This window comes from Lacerta agilis, chromosome 9 (assembly GCF_009819535.1).
Source record: "Lacerta agilis isolate rLacAgi1 chromosome 9, rLacAgi1.pri, whole genome shotgun sequence".
NCBI lineage: Eukaryota > Metazoa > Chordata > Lepidosauria > Squamata > Lacertidae > Lacerta > Lacerta agilis.
Window position 1 is genome coordinate 57,147,583 of NC_046320.1, and position 22,359 is coordinate 57,169,941.

Here is a 22,359-nt window from a genome sequence, read left to right on the forward strand (position 1 = left end):
TCAACCCAGCTCAAGTTTAAAATTTAGCACGACAAGAGTTGCACTGCAATTGTTAACATTTATGATATTTATCTAACGGTATATGAAAAAAGCTCCAGTTGGCTCTTTGAAAAGCTCTTAAAATATCTGATTTAGTTGCCTATTCATCACTGAATTATGATGAAAATGTGATGAATTTTAACAGGCCAACAGACTGATAAATGCTTTGCACCATAAGGCTAAATAAACAAGAGGAGCATCATCTCAGTCTTGCTGGGAACTCTAGAAGGTGGGAGTTCTCACACATCTTGGAGAAAATGCCACACAGGTGCAACACATCAAGCCCTACTCTATTTTAATGCAGAAAATTCGTACTTGCCATGGCAACTGCCACCTCCTGAAGTATGTCTCCTGCAGTGGCACCTTTGAAATCTGACACGCCCCCTCAGCGAGGTGCTCTCAGCAGCCTGTCATGCAAATGCTACTATTTTCCACACCATTTGTGTGCAGGCATAATTTGATGACTCAGCATATCCTCAAATGCCAAGATCCATGCAAGCTCAAAGACACCACCCCAGAAAGCAATGCATGACGGAACATCAGCTCAGAATTGGTTGAACTGGCTACTGCGTTAAGCTGCAATCATGTTGGACTGACAGTAGGGTTGGTGGTGCTCTGCCAGCATCACTCCACCAGCATGGAGCTACTTATTTCATGCACTGAATGTGTGGACGGAAGTGCTTCTGGTCCGAGCCTGACTGCTGTGCCAGAACCATGGCAGATGTGAGTTACAGGGCTGCAGATGTGATGGCCCCACCTCTCCATTCTTCTCCACCCTGGCTAGGATTTGGTTTGCATTCCCAGACAAAGCCAGGCAATGCAGAATTGATGATATGAACATAATGGACTCTCTTGTCTTTAGCATCAGTTAACTGTTATTTAATTTAATAATATGCTGACTGGTGAGAGGGCTTACTCGGTGGCGGCTCCTCATTTGAGGAACGCCTTCCCTGGTGATGATCACCTTCTCCCTTAATACCAGGAAAGGAGAGTGTTCTTGTGCTCGGGTCCTGCTGGTTTTCTACAGGCATCTGGTTGGCCACTGTGAGGACAGAATGCTGGACTATATGGGTCACTGGCTTTTAGTTCAGTCAATGCAGCATGGCAGCTAAGTCAAGGTTTGGCTTAGCATGTCATCTGAACATGGCTTCATGGTTTAGCTTGATCTTCCTAAACCACACGCTGTAGCCATGGTTTGTTTTCGGCTACAGATCTTGGTTAAGGAGGAGAGAGCTTAATCATGAACTTGGGACTGGGTGACACATTAAAGCAAACCTTGGCTTAATTCCTATGCCACACTGAGCTAAAAGCACAAGGCAGGAGCAAAGCAGGTGCAAGTTTCTTCCTGAGTCCCAGGACATCTGCACAGTCCCAGTATGCCATAGTTTGGCTTACCACACCAAGTGAACGAGGCCAACACACGGACGTCCGTGAGCATTGTTATGGGCAGCCATCTGTCCCAAGAGATAATGGAGTGTGCATTAGCAGCAGCGAAGTTACCTCCCCAGGGTGCACATCTGGGCAGGCAGTGTGTATGGAGATCCTGGACTGCCCAGACAAGACCTCCTCTTGGCCTTACTGTTGTGGTCCAAAGGAAAACAGAGCAATGCATTTGGCACCAGTTTGGCTGTAGGAGTTGCCGGAAGGAGGCATACAAGGCACCATCCAACCATCTCAGGGACTCCACTCTGGATCTGTGTAGGATTTAGTCTTTAGCTTTTACATCTCCCAAAGATATTCCACAAGGCAGTGGAAGTTTAGGGCTAGAGTTTTCCTTCTTCTAGATGGGCTACATTCCCATGTTTATGAGACCCATCTGCCCCTCACTTCCCTCTACAGCATGTGAAGAAACCACCTTCTTGACCATTGGACTCACTATTGGTCTTTCCAGCTCAATCTGCTGGAGCCTCTCTTTGCATGCAGGGGATGTCCCTAACTCAATGAAGGTTTGAGACCCAGCAGCTACGCTCACCTGGTTTACTCAGCCAGTCTAAGCCATTCCCAGGGCATGTCTGCTGTCACATGCTGATGACAGCTTCTAGGAGCCACAGGTGATAGCTGAGTGCAGGGTGGGGACCAAAGGTGGAAAAACTACCCAAGAAGTAGCACAACGTATCCCCCACCAGAGGAACTATCCCTCTCCTAACACTCCACACACCGATAAATAGGTGGTCATATGTTGTGAGCATACAGCTTCAACATACTTTCTTCACAACAATGAAATCGCAGCCTACTGAATCACACAACCCCCCTAAAAATGATATAACTTTGACACTGTAACTAAAGTTCTGAGAAGCTCCTATGGAATATTTTAGGCATGGTCAAAGTGGCACTTTCACATGCGCCCACATCTCTGACACAGCTGATTCCTTAGCCATGTTCCTCAAGGTAAGTTTCCATTACCTGAAATGACAAGCTTTATGCTGAACCTTGAGTTCTGCATAGATTCAGTCCAGGGGAGAGAAATATGCCGAGGATCAAATGTGAAATGAACAGTGAATATATTATGCTTATTTCCTTTAATTTATTTGTTGTGGTAAACATTTAATGCAGAATTAATTAGAAATGGGTGGCTTATTAATTACAGATTAGACTGTATGTACCCAATTCACACATCTACACAACATAAATGTTATTGTGCATCAATAAAACATTTTCCGTTGATCGTATACCTCAGTTATTATTCATAGCTATCAATACTTTTCTCTAAGTGCTCTGCATTATTTATGTAATGTGCTAGCCGTTAAAGCTCATGCCATATTTTTCTCCCCAGAATGGTTTGCCCTGCTTGCTTATAGCTCGTTTTGACAAATTAACCAGTGATACTAGGAGTGCAGCCTTTGCTTCGTTTTGCTGGTGCTCTTTCTCTCTGCCTTCTTGGTGCAAGTGAGGGCAAAGAGGGCTCAATTACCCTCACAAGCACATGTTTGAGGTTTGGTGCTTCACTAACCCTAGTGAAATTCTCAAATCTGATTGCACCACAAGTGGATGCTGCGTTAACACATACTTGGTTAAAGGAGCCTGGGGAGAGGGGAGCTCAAATTTAGACATGTATTAGTTTTTTGGCATTGGATTAGTTTCCCAACTACATTTTCTCTCTGCGTTTCTCCGGGGAAAAGCAGTGGGACAAGAAGAATTATGGATATGCCCACAGACACAAAACTGAACCTTTAGCGCCATTGGCCCAGTCTTTCCAATAGAGATTTAGCAGCTGTATTCTATTTTATCCTTCTGAAAACCTTTCTTTATGACCAGGCTCATGCAGACAATTAAGATAAACATCTGCTGTAATAGTTAGCTAGTGATCTGTTTTATATTTTTATGAGGGTTTTTTTTATTGCGTATATATAATAGTTGTAAAGAACTTTGATTTTTTTAAAAATAAAATTGTGTTATACAAGTATTTTTTAATAAACAACAAACAAAACAAGTACAAAATGCAAAGTGTGTAAATGAGAAGGAACTACAAAAAGATAAAAAGTAGATATTTGTCTTCTACATATTTTAAGGCAATAATTACCTACATCCTTACCTTAAATACTAGTTCCCCTATCAAACCGTTCCATGTCCCATTCTCCAGGGGGCGCCCATACTTGTGATCTGGAGCAACATAAATTTCATACGTGAAGCCAAGATATGTGGATAAGGATTCTAAGACATCGATGGAAAAGCCCTGGTATTTCTTTGGTTTCCCCAAAACATTTTCTGACACCATCACAAATGGCTCCTCCTAAACAGGGAAGAAAGAGAGGCATCTGAAGTAGTAGCGATGTAATGACTTTTTACACTGACTGCAATGGAAAGAAACATTTTCAAAAACTTGTTTTCTGTTATTTGTATGATTCTATGAATTTTTGTTACAGCACTGCACCACTTTCCATAGCAGCACAGCCTTCCACAGTTGTTATTCAAACCAAGGCAGTGTCAAATTGCTATTAAACTATCTATCGGCAGCATCATGAGGATCCCTGGCAAAAACACAGCAGATAATCCAGCTACTCGTGGCAAACCATCTTTCAAGATCCCCTTTAGCTGGCCTTTGGCAAGTTGTTATGTCTCAACTTCAGTTCCTAAACTGTACATTGAGAGCTGCCACCCAAACTGGCTGTGAAAAGGAATAAAAACTTCGAACCATGTATGCATAGCATTCTTCATGTTTAAAAGTAAATTTTTAGTCCCCAAAGTTCAGGGAAGTGGTTCAAATTCTATCTGACCATGCCTACCTTTCTTGTACTGCCATGATAGATTGCATGATGGAACTGCTGCAAGTATCATGATAGATGAAACATGCATTACAATGGGATCCATTTCATTTGATGCAGCCTGACAATGAGGACAAGGAGTTTGTAACAACAAAGCAAACATGTTCCATTGACCGTCCCAGCTTATTAAAGTTTGCCAAGATTGTCTGACTGGGTGGATCCAAAGTGTGGCCAATTCATCTTTATGGGAGGGAGTGGTCCTGACCATCTCGAAATAGGCAGTGATTCAACCACTCCAGAAAAAAGACCCATTGGTTGAGATAACTACCACTCCTATCAAATACCCCCTTCTGGGGGACCCTGCTATTTTCACTTGACCATGGTATCCTCCTGAACTGACACTGTGAGATAGTTATTGGGGGCATTGTTTTACAATGGTTCTGGTCCTATCTTCAGTGGCAGTTTCAGATATTGGCGGTCTAATAGCTGTTCTGTCATGTTCTGTAGAGTACCACCCTCTCCCCAATGCTATTTAACATCTGCATGAAGCCGTTGGGCGATTTCACTATAACATCTGTATCAGGAGAAGTCACGCTCGTCCATTGTTTAAACTTGGTTGTGTGCTGGATGAGAGCTTACTGGAGGTGCTGAAGGTAAGTGGTTCCCAGGTCCAGATAATTAGTCAATTGCCTGTTTTGGATGGGGTTGCATGCCTCCTGAAGGAATTGGTTCATAGTCTAGGATCCCTCTCTGTCATTAGAAGTCCAGGTGACCTTTTACCAGCTTCAGCTAGTGAGGTGGATATAGCCATTTATGGACTGTGGTAACCTGACCACTTACATCAATATGCTGGTAACCTCCAGGCTGGATTACTGCAATGTCTTCTGTGTGGGGCTGCCCTTGAGGTTGACCCAGAAGCTGCAGCTAGTGCAGAATGTGGTGGCTTGACTGTGCACTGGAGCAGAATATCGCCATCATGTTATAGCAACATTGAAAGAATTGCACTGGGTGTCAATTACCGTGTTTCTCCTAAAATAAGACACCGTCTTATATTTTTTTTCGCTCAACAAAACACAGTATGGCTTATTTTCAGGGGATGTCTTATTTTAACCGCGTCGCATCGGTATGCTGCATAGCCACGCCTCTCCAGGCTGTTTTAATGGGAGGTACCACGTCACTATGGCTTATTTTCGGGGTATGGCTTATTTTGGGGGAACAGCTTATATTTCGCAAATGCATAGGAATCCTGCTATGGCTTATTTTATGGCTATGTCTTATTTTAGGAGAAACAGGGTAGTTCCTGGGCTATGTTCATGGTGCTGGTATAGGTGTATGAAGCCCTAAACAGCTGGGGGGGGGCAGGATAACTAAATGATCATATGAACCAACCCAGACCCTGCACTCATCATGTGAGGCCCTTTTTCATGCATCCCCTCCATGAGAGGTCTGGAGGATAGCAACATGAGAATGGGCCTTTTCTGTGGTGGCTCCCTATTTGTGGAATACAGTGGTACCTCGGTTTAAGAACAGCCCTGTTTACGAACTATTCGGTTTACGAACTCCGCAAAACTGGAAGTAGTGTCCCGGTTTGAGAACTTTACCTCGGTCTAAGAACGGAATCTGAACGGTGGAAGGGCACCAGCAACGGGAGGCCTCATTAGGGGAAGCGCACCTCGGTTTAAAAACAGTTTCAGTTTAAGAACGGACCTCCGAAATGGATTAAGTTCGTAAACCGAGTTACCACTGTAATGTATTTATCTTTCATTTTGGTTTTAATGTATCAATGCATGGTTTATTGTCTGTCTCTTTTTGGCTGCTTGGTTTTAAGTCATTTTGGGTTTCCCTGGACGAGATAAAGCAACTAACAAATTTAAATAACAATAATAATTGCCTCTATGATTTGTTTTTTATATTGAATATTCTCCATGCACGGTTTTGTTATTGTTTGTATGGTTCTGTGTTAGTTTGCACATATGCTTATGATAAATGAATAAAAAACTATAAAATAAAATAAAGTATTTCTCATCCTTTATATACCCAACTAACCATTGCATCCTGCAGGTACAATTCTATCCAGTCATTCTGCAGGGTGTCATGATCAGGCCTTCCCTGTGGTGGCAACTAACCTTTGGACAGACACAATTTACACTGTCTTTGTAATGACTGTTTCAAACTTTCCTGTTTCAACAAGTCTTTTAAGTTGAGATTTTTATCCCAGCCGCTGTTTTTATTGGATTCGAAATTGTTTCGATGTATGCAATTGTTTCAGCTGCTCTTATATGTGTAACTTTTAAAAAATTGTTTGAACTGTTTTTATACAAGCAATTGCATGAGATACGTTTTTATTGTAATGTGGAATTGCTTTGAGAAGTTCATAGGAAGAAATTAATAAATAAAATAAAATAACAACACTGGTTTAAAACAAGAAACTTCTATCAATCTGCATCAGCCAAAAGTAGACATCATTCAACAAAAGGATCCCATTAAATAGTTGTCCAACATAGTTTTATTATAATCATATGAAACATGATCTCAAAATAGGTTATTAGAAATGAAAAGGGAGAATCATTTCTGTTTTCCTCAGCCACTACTCCCTGCCACATACAAAAATAAAAAAAATATCAGAAATATTATGCCACTGAAAACCTTTGTGCTTATTAAGGAAAAGCAAATAATAAATTAGTGATCATCATTAAAGTGTCAGATTCCCCATGCAATAAATCTGATCAGCTAGAGCAGGGGTAGGCAACCTAAAGCCAGTGGGCCGGATGCGGCCCAATCACCTTCTCAATCTGGCCCGCGGACAGTCCAGGAATCAGCATGTTTTTACATGAGTAGAATGTGTCATTTTATTTAAAATGCATCTCTGGGTTATTTGTGTGGCATAGGAATTCGTTCTTTTTTTTTCTTTCTTTCAAAATATAGTCTGGCCCACCACATGGTCTGAGGGATGGTGGACCGGCCCATGGCTGAAAAAGGTTGCTGACCCCTGAAATAGAGCAAATGAGATCTTACACACACACACACACATCTTTGTAGTTTATCAATCCAAGTATACTATGCAGTGTTTCCTGGATCTCTTTGGAAGGGAAAACGGGTGATTTAAGAGGTGATGTTTCTTTTTTTTAGGATGGATTTATTCACATCAGTTGTCAGGTTTATTAGGTAATAGTGGCTCATAATTCAGAATTAGAATTTTGTTAGTCAAAAGTGCCTGCTAATTGTTCATCGGATTTATGAGACACTTTGAAGCATGCAAGCAGCTTTGTACTAGATTCTAAGATTTCATTAATGAATGTGCAACAGCTGGCAAGTAAGGAAGTTCAGACTGGTTTCCATTGTGTGAGACACAAACAACAGGAATTTGATTTCAGAAAGGCTTTTGATAAAGTCCTCCATGATATCTTGTAGAGAAGCTGGTAAAATGTGGGCTGGATAGATAACTGTTAGGTGGATTTATAACTGGCTGACTGACCAAACTTAAAGAGTGCTCACTAATGGTTCTTCATCATTCTGAAAAAAATGTGACAAATGGGGTGCCACGGGGTTCTGTACTGGGTCCATTGTTCAACATCTTTAAAAACAACATGGATTAAGGAACTGTCACAAAACTCATCAAATTTGCAGATGACACCAAACTGTGAAGAGTAGCTAATGCCACAGAAGACAGAATCAGGATTCAAGATTATTTTAACAGATTGGAGAACTGGGCCAAAACTAACAAGTTCTACAATTAGGCAGAAATAACCAGCTGCACTGACATAAGGTGGACACATAGGTTGCCAGTAGTGCACGTGAAAAGGATCTAGGGGTCTTAGTAGACCATTGGGCTGCATCAATGGAAGTATAGTGTTGAGATTAATGGAAATCATAGAACCACTTTGTTCTGCCTTGGTCAGACCACACCTGGAGTATTGTGTCCAATTCTGGGTACCACCATTTAAGGCGGATATGACAAGCTGGTTTGTGTGCATAGGAGGGCTCCCAAGATGATAGAAGATCTGGAAACCGAGCTTTATGAGGAATGGTCGAAGGAGTTGGGTATGTTTAGCCCGGAAAGAGGAGACTGAGAGGAGATATGAGAGCCATCTTCAAATATCTATAGGGGCGTCACATGGAAGATGGAGCAAGCTAGTTTTCTCCTGCTTCAGAGTAGGACCTGAACCAATAGATTCATGTTACAAGAAAGGAGATTCCAACTAAACATAAGGGAGAACTTTCTGACAGTAAGAACTGTTTGACAGTGGAATGGACTCCCTCAGAAGGTGGTGGACCCTCCTTCACTGGAAGTTTTTAAGCAGAGGTTGGATGGCCATGTTTCTGGGATGCTTTAGTTGAGATTCATGCATTGCAGAGGGTTGGATTAGAGGACCCTTGGGGTCCCTTCCTACTCTACAAATTCATGATTCTAACTGACCCCAAAACCATTGCAAGATATTAATATTTTTACTGAACATGAAAACAATAACTATACTTGGACTTTTTCAACCCTTGGACTATGACTAGTTCTTGTAAGCCACACGACGTTTGTGGGGATCTTGTATCATCATTCAACTCAACAATGAATCTTGAGCTGGTGATAATGATGAGTTGATGGAGGGGGACATAACTCAGTGCCAGACCATGTCCTCCCCCCCCCCAAGTAGTGCCCCTTCTCCCCGTTAAGGTATTGTCTTTGGCAGGCCTCCAGCAGCACCAACACCTGGACATGGAGCCAGTAATAAATACCTGGCTGGGATGGGGTAACCTTTGGTGGGCTAGATGCACATGATTTGTCCCCTACTATGGTGCTTGACTTTTAAAAGGTACCATGGTAGCAGGGATAAAGCCCCAGGCAAGTGACTGAGGCATCACTGCAGTGTTTTATCCTGGGGAAAGCTTTACATCTTGATTTTGTCTTAAAAAAAATATTTTAAAGATTCAAAAGAAATTTTTTTTTTTACACACACGTTTACATTAAATCATAGTCCTTGAACCCCTGGACTTTCCTCCACTTGGCTTCCAAAATTTAGCTTCCTTTTTTAACTGCATCTAATTGCATTTATCCAAATCATTATACTTCATTTTTATCCTTTGTTGTTGTTTTAAATTACAAGTGCCATGTCAATCCTGCTAATGATTTTAGATTTTTATAGTGTTCTTTAATATAATCTATAAAGTTATGGCACTCTCTATTAAATTTGTTAACCTCTTGGTGCCTGATCTTCTCGGTCAGCCTTGCCATCTCTGCATAGTCCACCATCTTCATTATCAATTCTTCTTTCGATGGGGCTCTTTCTTTGTTCCATTCCCAGGGCAAATAACATTCTTGCCACTGTCATTACATACATAAACAGTACTTTCTTATCCTTTGGTAATTACTGAAAAAAATACATCTTGATTTTGTCAATGGTGTTGCCTCTTTATACCAATGGCTGGTATAAAGAGGCCCCAAGTAACTGGGCTACTAGAAAATACTTCTCAACTGAACTACAGGTGTAAGGACGTTCAGTGGTTGCTCATGAGGAAAACGCCAGACGCAGAACTTTTAAACTAAGTCTTTTATTGTGCACAGCTATATACAGTGGAGCAAAAGATCAAACGTCCATCTCATCCCTCCGCAGGGTCCGGGAATGAGCTCTTCCTGTTCTTTGTCCAGCAAAAGAGGCGCGGGATTCTGAACCCCCGCCTCCCCCTTCCACGTCCTTCCTGTCTGCGCCCTCGGAGCGTGGGAACCTGACCCTGTTCCCCACTTTCCCCTCAGTGCTGAGGCTCTGCGATCCTCTCAGAGCCCCTGCACCGCCTTCCTGCCTCTGACTCCCCCTCCCCACTGGAGGAATGGTCGCTTCCGGCTGAGGAGGGGGAGGAGGAACTGGTAAACAGCTTCGGGGGTTCTCTATACTGCAAACGCTCCCGCGCTCCCACCAGCCGCGGGGAGGGGGGTTTCCTGACAACAGGTTTTAATTAACATGGCAAACAAGTTTGATGATTAAGAAAACATACTTCTGTTATGAAGAGTTACTACTACTAGGCTTATTTTGCATACATCTAAGCTTTCGTGTAACTGCTTATTTGTTAGTTTCTTTGCACTGTCTTTCCATCTGACCTCACTGCTTACTGCCACTCCCCTGGGAATAAAACTTCATGCATTTGAGGAAGCAGGACTCCTATGGCAATAATAAATATGTTAAGTCTTTGAGTTGCTACAAAAGTCTTGCTCGGTTTTGCTGTAACAGGCAAATGCGGCCACCCCTCTGGAAATCTCAGCTGGGAGATTTTAGCTTCTCACCGAAACCATGGAAACTGTCTTTATGACAATTTGCAATCCGATGTAATTGTTAATCCCCAGGGGAAGGCGGGGTATATTTCACAAACTAACAGATGCAGATCGAAACCCAAAAAAATCTTTTTCATCTTTCTCCTGGAGATAAAAGGGCAATTATTTTATTTCTAGCTAATGTTTGATGATGATGAGAATAAAAATTAAAAAGTGAACCTATCTGGAGATGGCTAGTGAGACCATGCACAGCTGGAAAAGAAGAGAGAACTCAAAGTGACAGCTGAGGAGGGATTTCCCCCCCCCCTTTGGCCTTTTATGAGACCCAAGAATATACTGCCACTTCATTACTCAGGGGCATGAGTTCAGTTAGGGTAACATGAGTTTGCTAAATGGTTTCGCAAACACTCTCATCAAATTATAGGGAAGGTGCAGAAGTGATTTCTGCTGATTGTCGTTCACCGGCTCCCTGCTGAGGAATCAGAGGCATTATCACCTTCTCTGTTCCCTGCAAGAAATATCTGGAGATGAAAAGGAGGGGCCTCGGGAAAGAGAGTTTCATAAGACATTTCCTGATCAAAATAAAGAGCTCTCTTAATGCTAATTCACATATTGTGTGTGTATGGGGACAACAACACTACTTCAATTCTGGTAATGCTGGTCTCAATCCAGCGCTCTGCAGCACCTCAGAAAACCCTGTTTTAACCTCTTCTCACCATAGCTGTCAACTTTCCCTTTTTTGCGGGAAATTCCCTTATTCCAGCGCCGTTTCCCATTGCAAAAAAAGGGAAAGTTGACAGCTATGGCTGTTTCCCAATGCAAAAAAAGAAGAAGGTTAACAGCTCTGCTTCTCACCCACCAGGCTGCCATTGTGCTTGATGTGCTGTTGTAAGACAAGATGCTCTAGCACAGCAGCACTGTGCAAAGCAGCATGGGACAGGGAAGGGGCCTAATGCTAAGAGCTTCTGAGCTCTATTCTAAGTCTCCTCAGTTATGTGGGTGTTGATTGAAGAGAGGCCCTTCTTAGCTGTCTCACCCTGTACATATATGCAGGGCTTTCCCCCCCCAGCCAGAACACAGTTCCAGCACCTCTCAGGTGGGTGCCATTGCCATTCTAAGAGAACAAGGAACGCATTTATGGTGAGTTCTGGCACCTCTTTTCTAGAGAAATAGCACTATGTATATGAAATACATTCCCAGGAAGGTTGGGGCTGTAATGTCCTTCCAGCACCAAGAAAAGTCCATTCTGTTTGTCCAGGTCTTCTGCCACATCAACTAGCTGGCTTTAATCTGTTACTTTTATTTTATTTTATTTTTGCTGGCTTTTAATGTGTGTTTGTTGCTCTGCTGCATTTATTCATGTTTGTGACTGCATTGTTCATGTTTTGATTTTACTTTATGATTTATTCGAGAGCTTGTGCTGAAGATCAGCATATCAATCTGCAAACAAACTTCTTTTCTGTAAGCAAAGTAGTCCTTGAGCTGCTTTCACTACTTTCCTCTCAAGTCAGGTTTCCTAATTTCCCCAGCATCAAAGGGTGCCATTGTTTCTAACATCATTGTTCTAAAAAGCACAATGGAGGAGAACAAAAGGGATAGAGCTCATTAGTACAGCACATGTTCTGAATGCAGAAAGTCCCAGGGTTTAGTCCCTGGTATTTCCAGTTTAAAGGAAAAAAGGATAGCTTTTGGGTAATGCAGTGGCTGAAAGCATGGTGGAGCTGCACCTGACCTCCCTCTGGCTGTGTTGTTGCTGCATACCAGGATGGAGGAGGACGGATGAGGTCAGCATGGTACAAATACAGCAGCAGGAGCACTGTACCGGCTCTGCCAGCACATTTGCACCATACCAGCCTCAGCACAGTCTCATCCCTGTCCCTGTCCATCCTGATCTGCAGCAGCAACTCAGCTGGAGGGAGGTGAGGTGAACAGCACAGCGCAGCCAACCACACTGTCTGCCACTGATGTGATGGAACCCACCATGTGGAACAGCCTTTTGGAAACAAAGCATGTGGTTTCTGTTCTATATTTCTGGAATATGATGAAGACTTTTCTGTTCACCCTGACATTTCCATACCAACCAATGCCTACTCTGTGTCACAACAAAACACTGGATCCCACATTTTTGTTGGGTCATAAAATAAATCCCACTTCTGCCTTTCGTACAAACGCTTGATCACTCATCTCTTTTAAACGATAGCAAATCGTCCATTTTTTTTGTTGTTTTCTTTAAGTCGATACTTATCTCGTTGCAAATGGATGTCTCCCTTTAAAAAGGAAAACATCTTTTGAACATTCTGCCAAACACAAATAAAAGAGCAGAGAGAGAGGGAGAATGTTGATTGGTAAGAAATGGAAATGGAATCTACAGGGGTCCAGAGCACACAGTAAAGTTTGATCTGCAAATGCATGACCTTCTGTGCGTTGAAAGAAGTGGTGAGATCAGGTAATTAGACTGACTGTTAGTATTCACAGAGCATATTAAATGACCTCAGTGACTATCCTTTATATTTTTCTGATCATACCGGGATATGTTATTTTAATATTGATATTCTAATCCATTAAGATGAGCTCTGCAACCTAGTACAACTACCATGCACAGAACTCTGCTCCTTTGATTTTGTTCATATAGGTAACAATTCACAAATGATATCTCTCAGTGCTGGTCTTAAATGGGACACTTCACTTGAGGATCTCATTCTGTTACTCCAGTGGACCAGATATCAGACAACCCACTAAGACAATGATTGTACGCCATCATGCTAAATCACAGTTTAGCGTGACAAGTATTGTGCTCTTGCTTGCCCTTTCCTTCTTATGCCATGCCTGTGAGAATGGAAACTGCCCCCTTATTTTCAGTAAACAATGGTTCAAGAGTGTCACCCGAGGCTTAAATTGTGGTTAATGTTAACCATGGTTTGTTAAAAAGAAAAGCAGTCCCACAATTCATGGTTTGAAGTTGACCCATTTCAAGCACACCATATTTAACATTAACCACAGTTTAATTACCCAGATTACATGGCAAAATGTGTTTAATCTAAAATGGATGTGAAAGCTTCCAAACATTTTCTTACAGCTACACTAGAGACAGAGAGGGGAATGGAGAGCGCATGAGTCAAGGTTTGCCCGGGCTCATTTTCAGCATTCCCAACCATAGTGTGATGTCCAAATGCAGCCTAAGTGTTACTTCTCTCCAAGTATACTTTCTAAGTCCCATCAGCCATAAGCATTGGCCATGCTGGGTAGACCTGGTGGCAGCTGGAGCCCAACAACATCAAGAGGATGAAAGCTTCCCCATCCTTGTTTGCCTAAGACAAGCAGAGGAGAATTCTGAAAGCTCTAATTGCACTCTGTCCCAGTGGTGCTCTAAACACAGCCTCAAACTAATATTTAAAAAGTTTAAAATAAACCCACAACTGCAAGCATACATATTGATTTTAAGATTTTAAGATTTTCAAAAATGGTGGATGTTGGTGAGCTCTGAGAACTGAATGATGAGCTGCCACCCCTTCTTTCTCTCAGGTGACAAGGAGCAGACATTCAGTAAAAAGGAGGTACTTAGAAAAGTCAGAGTATCTGCAAACCACTGTTCAAATGCCAATTTCAAGCTTGTATGCCCTTGTTACCTTCTTTGACTTCTCCAAAGTTTTAGCTCCCCAAGTTTCAGTGTTAATCATTCTGGGCTTTATTCCCCACAAGCTTTCAGAAAGAATATGGAGGCACCAATACTTCATTTTCTTGATTGCTTTATTGACCACTGTTCCATCGTTTACACTTGGGCAAAGAACGGCATAGCAGCTTGTTATTTTTAATTGAACAGCAAAATGCATTACCTTGATGTTGGGAATCAATGGCTAAAATTTAATTGAAACATTTAATATTCTAGTTACAGAAGCTCTCCTGCTAACAATAAGATTTATTTATTTATTTATTTTTTAAAAAAAGTCTGAACAGATAACAGGCTAAAGGGAAAACACAAACACACACAATGAAGCATCTTCCCCCAAAAGCAGCTGGCCAAGAAAGACCATTAAGAAACAGTGGATCTTAAGGCTATGTCTAGACAAGGCAGGAGTAGAGTAAATGAGAATGATAACTGTATTTCAGGACCTTGTTTTCTTATTACTGGCTTTGCTCTCAGGTCCCAATGTCAGACTCAAAGAAAAGTTTATGCAGACTATTGGCTCATTGGGCTATCTACCATCACTGCACTTTTTCCATGAGACTGCTGCCCTCCATATGTTTTTGAACTATGGCCATGCTGTCTGGCAGTAAAGGGTATTGTACTCCAAAACATTTGGAGGGCACCAGGTTGGTGAAGGCTACTTTAAGCAATCTCTGCTTCAGGATCACAAACAAGGATCATGTACAGGATCCCCAAAGATAAGATAAAAGCTCTCTTTCTGCAAACATCTCAAAGGGATTTGATGATTGCAGCGGTTGGTGACAACCAAGCTTTTCATTCCAAGTTCTCTGCTAATGGAACCTATGCTAGAGGAAGGTTTTGAAAAAAGAAGTTGAAGGTCAAAGATGCTCCACTATGCCTGATTTCGCCACTAAGATCCCATTATCACGGCCCAGATACTGTTGCTGCTTTGGGATCCTCCTCTCCATGCTTCAGAGGGGACTTCCAGGCTGAAACTTGACAGTTGCATGATTCTTGTGCATATTCTGGAATAGCAGTTACTCCAAGGGTAAGAGCTCTCCCAAAATATTTTATTCAACTATATGCCATTGTCTCTCCCAGCTTTCAGTCACATTATATTTAGCTTTATTGTTTCCCTAATAGTGGTCTCCACACCTCAAATTATTTTTTCTTGGACCCACTCATTTCCAGGCAAGCAATCTGTGTCCTGTTCTGGTCCTATGGCAAGGCTATCTCAGCACCACGGAGAGCTCCTAGTGCTCAACTTGTTCTGATTAGGCTTGGAAGTGAACTGAGTTATTTTTGAGCCCTGGTCTCCAGTTCTCCCATCCTATATTCTACCATCGCTAGCCCATCTCTCCCAAGATCACCCTGCCTTCTGGAGAACTATAGCCTCTTAAAGAGTGGGCCTTCTAGCCTGACAATGGGTACTTCTCCTGCATTCTAGATGCACTCCCTCTGTCAATGGACTGTAGGAGAACTTGGTCCCTCATACCCACAAAAATATGCCTATGAGGGCACCTATGAGTCCTGGAGATGTGACCTCTGGTTCATTGGGCTGCTACCTGTCAGCCTCAGTGGTCTCCTGATCACAAAGGAGCCAGAAATCTAGCCTGGTTCCTTATACGGCAGCACTGTGACGTCTGACTCTGTGTCCTGGGCTGGATCTAGACACATCAAAGAAGTGTTTCAGGAAAATGTATTGTATACTCTGTATGAGAAATCGCATTTGCAAGAACGGAACTCCACATCACCATCTGGTGCCAGTGTTTTAATGCATAAAGGTCAAGGTAAAGGGACCCCTGACACTTAAGTCTAGTCGCAAACGACTCTGGGGTTGTGGTGCTCATCTTGCTTTACAGGCCGAGGGATGACTAAGCCGCTTCTGGTGAAACCAGAACAGTGCACGGAAACGCTGTTTACCTTCCCGCCGGAGTGGTACCTATTTATCTAGTTGCACTGGCATGCTTTTGAACTGCTAGGTTGGCAGGAGCTGGGACAGAGCAATGGGAGCTCACCCCGTTGTGGGGATTCGAACTGCCAACCTTCCGATCAGCAAGCCCAAGCATATACAACGCATATACTGTAAAACATTTTTCTTTACCAATCTAGCTGAGTTCCTGGTGACTACAGGAATCTGGAGTCCTGACAGTCTAAAATAATTTTCTTTCTGATGTAGGAGTGAATAACTTACTTTTAAGCACTTGGAAAAAGGTAGCTCCCACCTCTGTCCCTCCGTAATTCATGCACTGGGCACCAGTATGAACCTAGAACTCCCTGACCGATTGTGCTCCATAAGATTAAGATTAGAATATTCATTCAACCATGAATGCCTTGTCAACCTATAAAATGGCCTTTAAAAAAGTTTTTAAATGCAGTTAGCTGCTACACTGAAAGCAATTAGATCTGTTTAGATATAAGATTACCTGAGGATTTTTTAGAAGTGCCAACAATTTCAAAACCCGTATTACTTACTGCATGTTATCTGTTTTAAATTAAAAATGACTGCCTCCCAGGAATCTCATAAAGCATATTTCATATTTAGTGACAGGTTCCAATCCAAGGCCTGGTGTGGCTAGAAAGAATAGCAAATAGCCAAGTGCTTCTGTCATGCATCAATCTTCATGATGATTTTATTCATCCAACAATAAAATGAGCCCATTTATCAGGGCGGCTGTAAATTACTAGCATTTCAGTTTTTCTTCATAGGTTTTTGCTAGGAGACAGCTGTTCTGCTCTCTTTTCTTCTGACTGAGATGTGAATCAGAGAGAACAACAGAAAGCAAAGCAGAAAGTTCTGTTGCCTTGCCATCACCCAGTTTCTGTCAACTAAAGATTCCCAACAAATCCTAATGTAACCATCAATTATTTAAAAAATAGTTTTTCTTTCAACATGTGCTGATTGTATGCTTTGCCAAATAGTAGTAGTGGTGGTGGTAGTACTAGTTGTTGTTGTTGTTGTGAACATTACTATCATTTCTGTAGAAGTGGGACCTGCAACACAATTCCCCTCTCCCACTTCTCTATCCTCCTTCCTATCTATACTCTTTGGCAATTGAAGAAACTGTGCCCTATTTTTTCTGTTTGGAGGGTTCCCTACTAAGAGTTTTTCCCTCCCCCTGCAATACCTGAGGGGGAGGAGGGGAGGTCCACTGGGCCAGCTGATACCTTTTTATTTTGTGTGGGGGATGCCATTTAGACAACATAAACAGCAGCACTCACAGCCTGAACATAATGGTACTTTACAGAACAACAGTATGACAGGTATCTGTTCTGAGGATCTTACTACAGTACTACATTAAGATAGAAGAGAAGGAGAGACAAGAGTATCAAGAGAAAAATGTGAGAATTCACAGTGGCACCTAATTAGACTTTGTTTTTGAATAATCACAACACACATGCAACACACATATAAACACAACAGGCCTATTAGGTGAGAGAAAGGTAGTGAGATCATGCCTTGTTCAAGGCCATCCCACTGAACAGGGTTTGTAAGAAAGATTAGATGGTTTATTGTACAAATGTCCAATCTCCCCAATTACTGCCCCATATTGGTCCCACAGAAAGCAAGATGGAAAGAATGAAATGAAAAGAGACCAGGATCTGTTTAGTGAGAAGAGTGAATAGTAACAGAGAGTGGGTGGGGGACAGAAATTGTACACCCCTCTTCACAGTCCCTCTTCTTTCTCTGAAATCACCAATTTGTTTAAAGAAAAAGATGTGGGCAGACTGTAGACAATGATCCAATAGCAGGACAACTTCTAGTATTCCAAATGGCCCTTGGTGGATAATTGCAAAGAATGGATTGATCCAGATAGAAGTGCATGTGCAATGCATTGATCCAACCAGATACTTTTCATATGAAGTGCTTTGTGTTAGCAGGAGCGTCCTACTCTCGTATAGGACCCTGGCAGAGACACATGCCTGACTGGCATGTTCTCTCCCTCCTGCATGAGAGTAGGCCATACACCGTCATATAATAGATAACAATCCCATGACTGCAGACACAGGGAATGAATCTCCAACACTTTGCTGGAGCAGTGCATTCTGTGCAAGAGTCTCAGGAACCAGCAAGTGCTAGGTGATTGACTGGTCAACTGATCACTTACTTTAAATGTAAAAACCCACTGGTGGACCACCGCTATAAAAATAAATAGAAGAGAACATGAAAATATGAAGCAACCCAGCACTTCATATAAAGATTCACAATATAAAAGAGTACAAGAGAGCTGTTTGCTTTTTTAATGAATCCTCCCAATAGCCTTTTTTTTTTAGAAAATAAATGAAATACTATTAACGCCCCCCCCCCCCCAAAAGCTGTGAAATAAATGAGTGAGCAAATGGTATCAATACTGGAGAAAAAGATGTGTGATGGTATCCTGCGCCATTATTGGCCATCTGAATATATTTCTATACTTCATCTGCCCTTTCTTACGGTTGTGTGTTAGAATTCATGATTGTGTGCTAGGATGTAGGATCATTTGCAGCAAGTCAATAGAAAATATACCAACATGATATAAACAGGCTTCAGGAGGGTGGGCAGAACTGAAATGTCATTACTGTGAAAACAGAACATAATTGTCAGTGGAGTGACTGACAGTAAGTTCTGGAAATAATACCAATTCTTTAAAGCAGGTAGTAAGGTAAAGGTAAAGGACCCCTGGACGGTTAAGTCCAGTCAAAAGCAGGTATAGATGATTGGCTGCCTCTAGGCCAGTTATAGCCTTGAAGCAATTTCACCCTGGCCCCTGGTGGCCCTATCAAACACGTTTTACAGTTGTAAGGAATGGAAATTCCAGCTATAATGTCCCATCTATCTTTTGGATTTTGCATGTAATCTGTAATGTGCCATATTTTGTCGATTATGCTATGCCACTGGGCACTCATGCTCAGGGTCAGCAAAAGGATTGAGCAAGCCTTTGGCAAAGTACCCTCTAGAGGAATCACTCCTATACGTTTGGGCTCCCAGACATGGCCTTACTTCGCTGTGGCAGAAACATACAGTCATTTTAATTTCCCACAAGGTCACCAGAGCAGCACAGCTCAAGGGCATGGCTCTCCAGATTCTTCTGGACTACAAATTCAAGGGAGTAAAGAAAGGATGTAGCTCAGTGAGAGATCATCTCTTTTGCAATGCAGAAGGTCCCAGGTTCAATCCCCCACATCTCCAGGTAGGGGTGGGATAGAACACTCTGCTTGAAACCCAGAAGAACTGCTACCTCCTGTGTAGACAATACTGAGCTAGATGGATAAATGATCTGACCCAGCAGAAGGCAGCTTCCTATATTCCTATGGAGAACTAGACTTTTGCCAGAATGAGAGCCCTCTCCTTTATGCTTCAAATTGAAAGAGTGAGGAGAGGGGAGGAAGGAAGATTGCTGGCTAAATCAAGCTGTTTGAGTGTTCCATATATATATGGTAGGGAAAAGAGCAATACTTTCAAGGGTATCATTGAACACACAAACAAAATAAAAATTGGATTCATGGTTTTGGTTCAGTTTTATCTGCTTCTTGCAAGAAAGCTGAAAATCTGACTTGGGTCACATGCACACCATATATTTTAAACAGTCTCATGCCATTTTAGCTATTGTCACTTCCCCCAAAGATTCTTGGGAACTGTAATTTGTGAAGGGATGCTGAGAATTGTTAGGAGACCCCTCACAGAGCTATAATTCCAAGTACCCATAACAAACTACTGTTCCCAATTAATGGTACACACTAAAAAATATTCCTTGCCACTTGACATAACATTTTCTCATCACCTCCTTCATTATCCATCATGACAACTAAAAGATTTGAGACAACAAAAGGTACAGTGGGCTAAAATTAGCAACCAGTGCCTACTAATGCTCTCTTCCTAAGCCAGCCTAGATCTGTTGAGAGACAAGTGCATTTTTATTCTTAGGTTGAATAAAGGTTCCATCCCACACAATTGCAATGCGATGAGTAAGCCATAATCATGAAAGCATAACCTGAGTTTTGTTTTTTGCTGAGCCCTAAATGTGTAATGTCATCAAAGTTCATCAGAGCTGAAAGAGCAGTACTATCAGTCCACCTTAACTTTGTGGCCACACAAGTGAATGGTAACACACTAAAGTGGAGAGATTTACCTAGTGTTATATTCCATTTCTTTACAGTATTCATGCCGCTGTCCTAAATAAATTGGGTATTGTAGAACAGAAGCCATACTCCTGCTTTTGGAGGAGTGACACCCCAGATCCACGGACAGGAACAGTTGGGGAAGGACTAAGGAAGTTAGAGTGGTATTTCATGCTAGGTAAAAGGCATGAAGTTCACGAAGCAGGACTTGGACTTAAAATCTTCAAGTGTGCAGGAGAAGGCACACCCTGTTCCTCCAGCAGGAAGTTCTTGCTGGCACGGCAAATGGGTAATGTAGACCCATTATCATTCTAAGACTGCCCTACATCCCTCTAGGTTTCCTTACCACCACCATCCCCTATGGGACAGAGAAGGCATGGCAACACATGGGTGACAAGGAATACAGTGGTACCTCTAGTGACAGTCTTGATCCGTTCCGGGGTGCCGTTTGCACCCCGAAAAGTCCGCAACTAGAGAGCCGCTTGTGTGCAAAAGCGCAGCGTGATAGAGCGCTTCTGCGCATGTGGCAAAACCCAGAAGTATACACTTCCGGGTTTGCTGCATTCGTATCCTGAAAAAAAAACGCAACGGGAGACTGACATAACAAGAGGTATGACTGTAATGGGATAACTTACAGCGCACATTCACAGTTGACTTGGTCCCAGGACTATGCCCTGAAGACACATGATGTGCAACTTGTTGAAGCTAAGAAGGTTTGAGTCTTCTCAGTACCTAGATGGGTGACTGCCCAGGGACCCCATTTTAGCAACTTTCAAGTTTCATGATGGAGGAGAGGCAGGATATAAATGTAATGAACAAATATGTGGGTAATTTCAAGCTGTGTCCCCATTCTGCTGAATTCTGTGCTGTTTTGTATGACTCCTCTACACAGCCATCTGGCAACAGTGGTTGTTTCAGACATAATAACTACAGCCTATTCAGTACATTGGATTCAGGGGATGTAGTTTGCAGAATCCTGTTGCATATGGAAGCCTTTGCCAATGTTGTGGATTGCAAATTCATCATTTCCAGGCTGCACAGCCATCTGTTACAGTCCAAAGAATCGAGAGGGGTCAAGATTCACAAAGACCCAGCATGGGTTTCTAAAAAAACAAATCATGCCAGATGAATCTCATTTCTTTTTCTTTCTTTTTTTATAGAATTACAATCTTGGTGGATCAGGGAATGCTGTGGATGTAGTGCATATTGATTTCTGCATGGATTCTGACAAAGTCCCCCAATATATTCTTGTGGGAAAGCAGGTAAAATGTGGGATGCATGAGATTATTGCTAAGTGTATTTGTAGCTGGTTGATTGACTAAACCCCAAAAGTGCTCACTAATGGTTCCTCATCACACTGGGAAAAAGTGACAAGTGGGATGCCATAGGTTTTCATCCTGGGTCCATTGTTGTTCAACGTCTTTATAAAGACATTGGACTTGGGTGAAGAAATTGAGGGGATGCTCATCAAATTTGCATATGACATCAAACTGGGAGGGGTAGCTAATACAGAATAGTGATTCAAAAAAACCTTTGGAGAACTGGGCCCAAACTAACAAAATGAATTTGAATAGAGACAAATGTAAGGTTCTACACTTAAGTAGAAATAAGTGTAGCTAGCTGTACAAATATAAGATAGGGGGCACATGGCTTGCCTGTAGTATATGTAAAAAAGGGGTCTTAGTAGACCACAAGTTTAACATGAGTCAACAGTATGATACAGCAGCAAATTAAGCTAATGCTATTCTAGGTTGCATCAATCAAAGTCTAGTTTCCAGATCAAGGGAAATATTGTACCATTCTATTCTGCCTTGGTCGGATCATACTTAAGAGTACTGTGTCCAGCTCTGGGCACCACAATTTAAGAAGGATATTGACAAACTGGAATGTGTTCAGAGAAAGGTGACCAAGAGGACCGAGGGTCTGGAAATCAAGCCTTATGAGGAATGGTTGAGGGAGCTGGGTATGTTTAGCCTTGATAAGAGGAGATTGAGAGGTGACATGATTGCCCTCTTTAAATATTGGAAGGGCTGTCACATGGAAGACAGAGAGAACTTGGTTTTTGCTGCTCTAGAGGTTAGGACCCTAACCAGTAGATTCAAGGTATAAGAAAGGAG

General features: G+C 42.1%; 1 protein-coding gene across 4 annotated transcripts in view; it reads right to left on the reverse strand.

Annotated features, from left to right (window-relative positions):
- Positions 1–22,359, reverse strand: part of GRID2 (glutamate ionotropic receptor delta type subunit 2) — a 657,599-nt gene that overhangs the window by 178,480 nt on the left and 456,760 nt on the right. For all 4 annotated transcript variants that reach the window (XM_033160571.1, XM_033160569.1, XM_033160568.1 and 1 more), the window contains exon 9: positions 3,572–3,769. In XM_033160571.1, the coding sequence (XP_033016462.1) occupies positions 3,572–3,769 (198 nt within the window). The remainder of the gene's footprint in view (positions 1–3,571; positions 3,770–22,359) is intronic.